This window comes from Colius striatus, chromosome 1 (assembly GCF_028858725.1).
Source record: "Colius striatus isolate bColStr4 chromosome 1, bColStr4.1.hap1, whole genome shotgun sequence".
Classification (NCBI taxonomy): domain Eukaryota; kingdom Metazoa; phylum Chordata; class Aves; order Coliiformes; family Coliidae; genus Colius; species Colius striatus.
Window position 1 is genome coordinate 24,295,017 of NC_084759.1, and position 10,841 is coordinate 24,305,857.

At 38.5% G+C, this 10,841-nt stretch overlaps 1 protein-coding gene across 15 annotated transcripts in view; it reads left to right on the top strand.

Annotated features, from left to right (window-relative positions):
- NBEA (neurobeachin) overlaps positions 1–2,402 on the top strand; it is a 499,798-nt gene extending 497,396 nt beyond the window's left edge. For 14 of the 15 annotated variants that reach the window (XM_061993741.1, XM_061993751.1, XM_061993786.1 and 11 more), the window contains one exon: positions 612–2,402. In XM_061993741.1, coding sequence (XP_061849725.1) covers positions 612–702 — 91 coding nt within the window. In that variant the 3' untranslated portion in view covers positions 703–2,402. The remainder of the gene's footprint in view (positions 1–611) is intronic. The other variant, XR_009818508.1, reaches the window with a different exon arrangement.
- The last annotated feature ends 8,439 nt before the right edge of the window (positions 2,403–10,841 follow it).

The following is a 10,841-nucleotide window of genomic DNA, read 5'->3' on the forward strand; positions in this document are numbered from 1 at the left end:
AGGTGCCTAAAATTAGTCAACTGGGTAGTGAAACACCTGAATGAAGATGTTTTGGCATAGGTGTCTTTGTGTGAGCTACAAGAATAAGTTCATGTAATATCAATGGTGATTTACTTGTTACAGCCTATGAAGTCTAGAGGACAAAGAAGTTGACCCTAAAGTATGTGCCCAGTGGCTTCTAGAGAGTTGATCTTAGGCTGCACTGAGGGTATTGATTATGGCCTAGTTCAATTGCCTAGCCATAGCCAGCTAGTACTCTTAGAGATACCTCGTAGCTCTGAGGTACATACCTGCTCACACTGTTCTGCAGAGGCAGCTGGAGGAAAGATGTGTGCGAACATCTCAAAAGGCATGATGCTTTTACCTATGAAGGCATCTGAATGGATGCCTAGATTTCCCTTGACCATAATGGAAACATGGATATTTGGCTCATATGTTGACACGTATATGTAGTTATTGTCTGCCTGTCAAATTGAATCCCATATGTAAGCTGAATCTTTCAACGGTGTTGCAAAAAGTACCTCATTCTTTTAGCTTTGTTACTGTTTATGCTAGACCATTGCTCAAGAAGGTAAAAGAGGATTGAGGATCATCTTTTTGATCTTTTTCAGAACTCTGATAACTGGCATGGCTTCTGGCAGCATTGTAGCTTTTAATATAGATTTTAACCGGTGGCATTATGAACATCAGAACAGATACTGAAGCAGAATGAAGAACTGAAAGCCCAGGTAAAGCTGAGAGCACAAGTGCTGCAATGAAAGGTGTAGTCTCTGGTGGAAAACCACGTCTGCATTGACCTCCGTTGTACATTCCATTACACCCAGCAATAGCTGTACATTGTAGTCAGCAACCATTTTACTTTGTGTGTTTTTTCACAACTGAACACCAGCTGCTGAAAAGCAAGCTTGTATCATGTAAATTATATGAATTAGGAGATGTTTTGGTAATTATTTCATATATCTTTGTTTATTGAGAAAAGGTAGTAGGATGCGCCACAAGAGACTTTTGAAAATTCTGAGGAACCTTGTGTCCAGTTATTTCAATGTTTTAGGCTTTGAACCTAACATGCATCCCATCTCCAGCCTCTTTTCAAGCTGAGATAAAAAAAATACGTTTGATACTTTGTACATCAGATGCACATCTTAACTTTAAAGGGATACTTTTGTAAAAGTAAAACCTTGTATAAAGAACAAAACTGTTTCTTAATTTTATTGTGGAGTTACAACTTGCATGTACTTTAAACCTGATGTCTTGAAGGAACAGGTGCATTCACACAAATCAAACTGGAGATCTGCCTAAGGGTACAGCTTGTGTTAAAGGGTTGAATTTGGGCGCAAACAGTAACTTTGACATTTCCACCCACACATGTTTTTCACTTTTTAAATCTAAACTTTACCCCAATTAAGTGGAGTTCTGCTCATGAAGCATTTGGATAAAAAGCCATCATTTGCCATATTTATACTTTATACAATAGATATTTAATTCCTCCCTTTTAAATTCAAAGACTAGACAGAAAGGGAGAGAAAAAGGAAGTTCAGTTTAATGCTTTGTGATGCTTAATTGCTCCCAATATGGACAAAGTGCTATACTTCTGGATTATCAACGTTTGGCATACAAATCATGGGCAAGAGAGCCCTCAGTGATTTTTTTTCTTTCCTTTGTTTTTCCTCTGTGCAGCTTGGTTTATTTGACAGCCTTAGCTTCATCGTAAAGGTGACAGGTTATTCCTTTTGGTTCTGAAAAGCTCACCTGAAGCCACTCAGACTAAGGCACTTCATGTTTTACAACACTGTAATAATAACTATTGGCATAATTTTCTGCACATTGTACTGATCAAATTACACACCCTGGGGTATATACACTTTAATTCATGTTTCTTCTTTGTATATTTGGTGACTGTATTGTCATAGATGTACATATTGTGTCGGTAGGGCTATGAGGCATGTAACAGGAATGTAATTTTCTCAGAATTTACACTCACTTGCAGTCATTTATTTAAAAAGATAATGGATTCTTTGTATTGGCACTTTGCACCAGAAACATATCATTATTTATTGATGTGATTACTTATTTGTTATTCACCTTGTATTAGTAAGTTTAGCACAGAATTTCCTTCTTCATTGTTGTTTGTATTTATAAGATTCATAAATCATGGGGATCAACTTAATTATTAAGTTATCCATCACCCGTCTGTAAGCAATATCTTGAGTTTGTAGCTTAGAATTGGGAGACTATTGAACATCTGGAAGACAAGTTCATTTCATCTTGAGATCATGGTGAAATATTTTGGATATATAAATTCCTTAAGCTATTGTAACCATGTTTTATTGCAAAGATGTAAAATATGCCAGATGTGTGTGAGTTGGAAATCAAAAAGAAAAATAAAATATGCAAAGAATTCAGTGATTGTTTTTCATTTCAATGAACTTTTCATCGAAAAAATCACTTTGTCATTAGGAACAAACTATTATTTTAAGAAATCCTCTCTTATATGCTATGTAGATGAGAAAAATTCTGCATGTCCACTGTATTTCCTGGGGTCTCAGGAAATAAAACAGAGGTTACAGAGTGTGTTTTGCAACACTTTTGATTATCAGTACATTAAGAGAAACTACTGAAGATACTTCAATCAGCAAAATCAAAGCCTTTTAAGGGATATTTAGGACCCTTGTGAAGAGGAAATAACCTTGTATAGTAGATCTTAGAGAAAGTAAAGATCTGATAAGAGCCTTTTTCAATGTTTCTCAATATCTGATAAGATGGAATTAATTTCATTTTATTTTGGCCATTGAAAGTTAGATGTCTAAACTCCCTGCATAGCAGAACAAAACAGATGTTTTGGAATTGTCTTTTGGAAATGCTGAGGTCCATATAGAGATCATAGCAAGTATGTGGAGATAGACACTTATCTGAACATTAGGTGTCTAATTTAAGGTAGCAATGGTAAGCAAAATTTTTTTCTCATAATTAGAAAACTCCTGTTTGACTAAAAAGAAGAGTAACAGCCAACATCTCGATTTGTTGCCGCACTCATTGCTTTTCCATTTAGAAGGACTGTTCTTTAAATAATTATCAAGATGAACTGAGATCAGTGTTTGAGAATCTTATTAGAATACAGTATACATTTCAGAAGTTATCTAGAAGATGAGATATAGAGGTAAAAATGCTGCCTGTGAACAACAGTTGCAGGAATGCTTGGTATAACATAGTGCACCAACCCTGCTGACAAGCAAACAGGATGTTTGAAGCAAGCAAGCCTTGTGCTGCCAGGGATAAAAGTGTTTGAAGCAGACACAGAGAGCAAAGAGTTGACTTCTGATAACAGCAAGAGAACCACCTCCTGATGCAAGATGTCTAGTACATATAAATATTTAATTTCAACAATTCTAACTGGAGTTTATGCTCATATTTTCCAAGGGTTTAAATGTGGACCGGTTTTATTCCGGCTTTTGTGTGTATGTGTTACTTTCAGACAGTACAAATGAATGGACTTAAGCTGGTATTTAAAGAAGTACTGGAAATGTGTATGTCTATGCAATATAGCATGGTTTATAGGCTCTCTAATCCCAGTGATTAGTTTTGCAACTTCTACAGTTAAGTTTCAAGATCTGCAGTTGACAAGGAAAACAAATCTGGAGACTGCTTTCTTGTAAAAATTATCAGCTGTGGCCATATAATTAGTTTACAGAGAGATTTACCTAGATGAAAATCTGCCGAACAGCTGGCTTGGTTTGGGCAGTCTCTCTGCGGTGACATCATGCCTAAACAGCATTTTAGAAGTTAGTCCTCAGTTGCACTCCATTTGCACAAACAAGGGCCTGGGTAACTAACATGGATATCTACATGTAAAATTCAGAGCCTTTTAATGAAAGGGTTGGCATGAGGGTTCTGTGTGCCTAAGGGTGTCACAATGCCAAGCTACCTTCAGTCTAATGTTCCTAACACCAGGAAGAGAATATGCTTTTATGTACAAAACTAGATAGGGAAGAAAACTCTCCTCTGGTGCCAGAAGATTACAGACAGCTAAAAGCTATCAGCACCAGTGGATTTGGCTTAGAAGTTTCTTGTCTGTTTATACTTTGAAAAGACATAGTCTTGGCAGGGTGCTGCAATGACCAAACCCTGTGGCAAAGCTAATCCTAGTATCATAGCTGTGCAAATTTAAGAATGATGCACTTAGTTTCCCTCACCGTGCAGCAAAAGTAGTGATTTACAGAAAAGACGGGAGAACAATTGAAAGCGATCTTTCAGTCTCGCTTTACAGCTATACATACAAATCCAATGCCTGTGGCTGTTCAGATACATTAGTTTATACAGAGCTATCAAACAGGAAATAGTGCCTTGTGGCCAGTGTCCCTGCATGCACATCTGTTCAAATAATGGCAATGGAAAAAGAGACTGCTTCAGTGGGAAGACAGGACTCTGGGAAGGGGTCAGAGCCTTGGAGAAAGGTCAGAGAGGGACAGATTTCCTCTACAACAAAACACTTGGTCCATTCCTTCCAAATAGGTCCAAACAGATTGTCCCAGCTCTGGTCTTACAATCTCACTTCCATATCTCTTTCCTCTTCTAAACACTTCTCTCCCCCTTGTTCTAACTTGTCATGAAGAGTGGGCTGTTAGTTGGGTTTTCTCTGTTCTGCAATCATGTCCCTCGTGGTATATATCATGTGCCCTCACTTCTCCTAACTGCCGAGGAAAACTAAAGCAGCTTCAGCATAAAGCCCACACTTCTGAGGCTCCAGAAGGCCAATACAAATCTCTTCACCAAGCTACTTGCTGTCCTAGTGTGAGCTGCAGAAGGTAAAAACCCCAAATGAAAAATGTATCCTATCTTTCAACTGTCTATTTGAGCAGAACCAGCAGTCATGGGAATATTATTGTCTTAGTAACTAACACAGGTCAGGGCCCTTCTCTGACCCAAAAGCTAGTGGCATGACAGCCTCTAGCTGTGTGTCAGACTCCCTTAACCCATCCTAGACCATACACGCTGCAGAATGCTGTTTAGAGAGTGATAGGTTAATCGTGTGCCAGTTACAACATGCAGATGGGCACTGCACAGTGAACAAGACTCTACTTTTTATTCCTTCAGTTGCTAAATGTAGCCAAGAAACCTAAAAGGAGTCTCTTGGGCTCCCTGTTCAACCACACAGCCATGACAAGCAGTGCTTGGGACTCGGTAATAATTCCCAGCCACAAGTTTATGGACAAGACCTCTTTATCCTGTTTGAAAACAACACCCTAAGTCTACTTCTTTTGCAACAATTTACATGAAAAGTGACCAGCTAATTAAGATCTGGTGCTTTCTGGCATGCTCAGACTAACTTTCTCCTTGTGTAATGGCTTATGTATACCTTTACATGAGGGAATATCAATACTAACTGGAAAGAGCTACTTCTTGCTCTGTAGCCCTCAAGATATATATGGTCAGGACTTCTCTTTGGCCATTCCTCCATGGCCATTTACACCAGCTTCAGATCTGTGAAACTGGATACCTTAGAAAGAGGTAATAAGCTACCCTCACCATAGTTATACCTTCCTCTGTTGTGAGAACCTCATTGCATAAGTTTGTCCTACCGTGACAAGACTGCAGTGGTAAAAAGTTATCTTGTGGGAGATAAGCCTGCTAGCCAGACACTTACTGATGAATGTCAAGTGGGAAGGATTCAGCTGGGACATAACAGATATGTAATGAATGAATATGGATCTTGTGCAGGAGCTGGCTACAGATTCACATACACTTCATTCCATATAGGCTGGGATTAGTGTCCTAAGAGATGCTGATCCTTCTTCACTGATGAAAGATCTCGCCAATACACTAGTCAGGGATACCTTCTGAGTTGCACTTCAGTCCATAAAGAATGTAATAAGGCAACACGTACACAACTAGAGAGCTTGAGTTATTTTTTCTGCAAAGCAATCTGTTAATTTAGGAGGAAGTGAAGAGATGGTTAAAAGGATAAAACCTTGAAAATCGAATTGCTTGCCTGCAACTTTTCTCCAAGATAGGGTGTTGGTAGGGATATTGTCAACTCACTGCTCAGTATCTCTCTCCCAAGTCTCCCTTTGTTTCTGCGATTTCTGGGATCCCTTTTGTCATCACACGTTTGCCATGGGAAGGGACCACTGTGCCTTTCAGAGGCACTCATAGCAAAAGTATGTATGCATGCACATGCAAGCAAGTTCAATTACAGATCAATCTTTTTTTGCTACTTAGGGAACTTTCTAGCAAAAAAAAACCAGACCAAAACAAAGAAATCATTAAATCACAAGGTGATATTATATCAAGGAGGATAAAGAGAACATTGGAAATTCTGGTTAGGGAATCTGGCAGGACCTGGGGTTCAGAGCAAAAATAGGAACCCAAGATTCAGTTTTTTTGGTATCTAAGGGTTGAAGAAATAAGGCATCTCCACTGAAAATCCTCAAATAGACTGGGGATACACATAGGAACCTTTCCAGATTAACAGATTCAGTCATTCACCAAACAGGATTTGAAGCATAAAACATTTGTTTTTGTATTGCCACTACTGAAATTGCATTCAAATCTTGTTTTAAGAATCTACTGTCTCTCTATATCTGTCCTATTGTCATCTAAGAGGAGTGCAAGGATGTCCATTTCTAGGTGTTTAATGTGGATTTGCTTGCAAGTGCATAAAACTTCCAGCTCTTACTGAAGACTGTTTTTGTTTTAAGTAATCAATGTTTGCTGCAATCTCTTTTAAACATATTTTTAGTAAAAGTCTTCCTCCTTAATGTGACACAGCTGAAAAGATTTCTGCACTTTCCATAAAAATTAGCACTCAAATAGAAACGATGCATGTTTCAAAGGATAAAGGACTAAGAATAAAGTGAACCTTTAAGCACGCATTAACATAACTGCAAAGTGCACCCAATGAAAGACACTTCCAAGAGAAAACATTTGAAATCCCAAACCAGTGAGAAATTTATGAACTCAAAACCAAATCAATTTTTGAAAGGTAAAATCAAAAGCCAGATTCAACCATTCTATGATTCTATGGTTCTGCTTTGGGCAAATGTGAGACAGAGCATCCTCTTACTGTATCCGCCATCGATTTGTACCAAGATTTCCAATGGAAAAAAGTTTCTTCAGGGTTACAGTAGAAACAAATACATTTTGGACATTGAAAACAATTAATGTTTTCATTTACTGACATGGACATGACTTTTATTTCTTCATAAAAATATTATGCAATAGTAGTCAAATGTCTTTCATTAAACTGTTATTCTTTCTAACACATTTGTAATTTTATCAAAACTATATTGTCCGTCTATTTTTCACAAAGTATTGTAATAGCAAATTATCTCATTTTAACTCATCTGTAAATTCCTTATAGAGTACTATTTTCTGTAAGATCTTTTTAACATGTCAGTAAGGATTTTTGTGTTTTAATCAATTTATTTAAAAAAATGCAAAGTAAAAATCAATTATTCAAAACATACCTCATCCAGATCCTTTATATTCTCTGAGGTAAGTTACAGAATTCACTGCCTTGAGACATTTTCCATTTGCAGATCATTTAATCTCAAGCACATGAAAATTAAGTAGTCTCTGTTATTTAATTTCTCATTTTTACTGACAGGTAGGGTCTCTAGTGTTCAAACCAATGTGATATTTTCTTTAAGAGGTCCTAGAATGCTCATGTGATGTCCCAGGCTAGATACATTTCTACAAGAAGTTCTCAGTTCCCTTGTTGAGGACAAAATTGTCACCAGCCAGTGGGGAGAACAGACCTACTTTGCCCTGGAGTTGAAGCAGTAATGTATTTCTCTAGTGTAGACAGTTTGTGAGTAGGTAGTACCTAGCTTGACCAGTTCATGAAACCATCACGAGACTTTCAAATGAGGCATTTGAAGGGAAAAAATTGTGATACCCACACATATTAGCTGAGATTGGGTTTTCTCCCTGTCGTGGTTTAACCCCAGCTGGTAACTAAGCCCCACAAATCTCAGTGACCCCTGGTGGAATGGGATAGATACTTGGAATATGAAACTGAAAAAACTCATGGGTTGATGTGAAGACAGTGTAATAAGTAAAGCAGAAGCCACATACAGAAGGAAAGCAAACCCAGGAATTTGTTGCCCACTTCCTATGGTCAGGCAAGTGTTCAGTCATCTCCAGGATAGCAGGACTCTATTATGCCTAAAGGTACTTGGGAAAACAAATGCCTTCACTCTGAATATCCCCCTCCTTCCTTCAGTCAGAAATAAACCTGTTCTTACGAAAAGGGGAAGAGATGGCAGCCAGGACAATACCAAGTGACATTATACCTGAGGGGCCAATGCAGCTACATGGGGCCTTCTCCGTCTTCGGATATCTCATGATTTGTTTCTGTGAGCTTTACTGATACAACATGGAAAGCAAGAGTTACTAAAATCAAACCAAAATACTTTCTCCTCAGAAACAGTGGTTGATTACACCAATTCCCATCAATCTACAGCATAGAGACGTGCAGAGCTAGCAAACCTGAAGATGTCCCATCTCTCTAAGATGTCCCTCATCATGACAACGTGATAAATGTTTGTTTTTTTTTTTTTTTAAATCTGGAGAAGGATTTTTTGCAGAGATGATTACTTGTTTCATTAAATCAAAGGGAAGGATACACAAATATTGGATGGGAGGAGATGGACATCCATATCAGACAGGTTGGAAGTCCAGAAAACTTTGTCAGATATCTTACAAGGACTAATTTCATGTTTGTGTCCCAGACGTGCTCAGTTTCCAGGCTGAATCAAGGAGGATTCTGGTGACTGACTCATTGTTAGGCTCCATGCCTCAAGCATCAGGTCAAACCACCTTCCACATCATCAATAATAACAGTGCTGTGGGGCCAAATTAGGTGCTCAGTTACACCTGTGTTGCCCTGGGCTGCAGATTAGACTGATGGTGATAGGGGTGTAATCCCCATGTGGTGACAGGGCTGGGCAGTTGTAGCTGCCTGAACTCATTACACGATTATGTTGATGACCTGGGAGAAGCTCCAGCTGCTCCTCACTGAGGTGCAGTACTGGTGGCTCCCTCCTGTGGTAGCTGTGGCAATAAGGTTTGGAGCCAAGACACATGAGAGAAATCAAATTACTTTACTAACATCCTCTGTGTTAGTAAACATGCCTACCTGGATACATTCCTGCGTAAACTGATCGAGGTGAATTTGCTTTGGCAGGAGTTTGGACAAGATGATCTTGGGAGGTCGCTCCCAACCTTTACCAGTCTGCGATTCTGCGATCTAATATGTTAAATAATGAGATCTACACAATGGGGTAATAAGTGTAGTAAATGCCATTTTCTGTAATAAAGTGGATCTTCTATAAATGGTAAATATAGTAACAAACATTTTGGAGCCAAGATTACTCAAATGCTATAAGATCAATAACTGTGCCTTCATGAGTGGCAATCACCTAGAGAAAAACCTGTGCAATCTTAGTGGTTTTATCATGGAAGTGCAGGAGTGATCAAATGCTGATTCATGGATCTTTTATGTATAATCTTTTGAAATTATTTTATGATAATGATGGTGATGGACTGGGCAAGTAAGAGGAACAACTTTATCAACAAAATTGTCAGGCAGCAGGGTCTGATTTGCAAAAGACTTTTCCAAAGAAAGGTAGATGTACCAACTGAACCTGGACTGAGCAGCGCTAGATTTTACCAGACAGAAAACAAAATGGGGATCTGGAAGCACAAAACTGGGTGCTTCAACAACCCCGTTTCCTCATAGGATGATGAAAAGTGAGAACTCTCACACTGTCAAAGCTTTCCAAAGCTTTGCAAAAAGAACCATATTGTCCTTTTTTCAAAGCAGGGGAATCCAGTTGCTCTGCAGAAATCACAGAAAACACTTTGGCTCAATATGTTATTCCCTGAAGTAAGAATATCGAGATAAAACAATCTGGAAGCAGTACCTCTATTGTCTGAGTAACACAAGTGCCCCCAGCTTCTTAACAAGTAAAGCCATGTTACTGACAAGAACCCTATTAGCTCTGTCTTTCAAAGCCTTATCTAGGGAGACTGCTGTGAAATCAGGGAGAAAAATAAGAATACAGCTGTCAAAACACCCTGAGTGAATCACCTGACTGAACTCTCTATCTTCAGAAACCAGTCACTGTAACCACAAAGCGGAGCTGGAGAGCCCACCTTCATGCCAGTTCCCGATGATAGGTAAAAAGTAACACTTGGTAATGTTAAGCTAAACACTTCTCAGAAAGTCCATATCTGAGTTAAGGAAAGACTAGATGTATTACTTGATTTCACTAACAAGTTCACCTCTCCTTATCTATCCACTGCACTATAGGTGTAATTGAGAATGAGGCAGCAAAAGGAATTCCAGACACTTATTGCACAAGACACTTGAGCTCACTGCTACTTAGAGTAGAAAGCTGCATTTTCCTACAATCTAGTTGTGAGAAGTGTTTTTTTAGAAAATGTAGAAATTGTTTCATACGATTCAAAAAATTCCAATCACACATCTCATGCAAAAGAAGACCAACAGGTATTTAGATACAGAAGGAAGACATTTTGAATTGACTTTACCATTACTAAATCAAGTTTATAGTGATCCACTGGCTTACAGGTCTGGTTGAAGTCCAGAGAAACACAGTCCATGGCAGCATTTATCTGTGTATCACACTTGACAATTTATCATAGTTTTCTTAGTATCTTCCAGGGGAGAAGAGAGCTGGGATGAAGTCTGAATTTCTAACAGAAGTCTAGTGTGACCCCTTGAATTAAATATCTGATTCATTAGTATTTGAAGCGTAATGTCTTGTAAAAACATCTCCTGAAGACTGAGACTTAAAGCTTACCGATTCCAGTCCAATGCA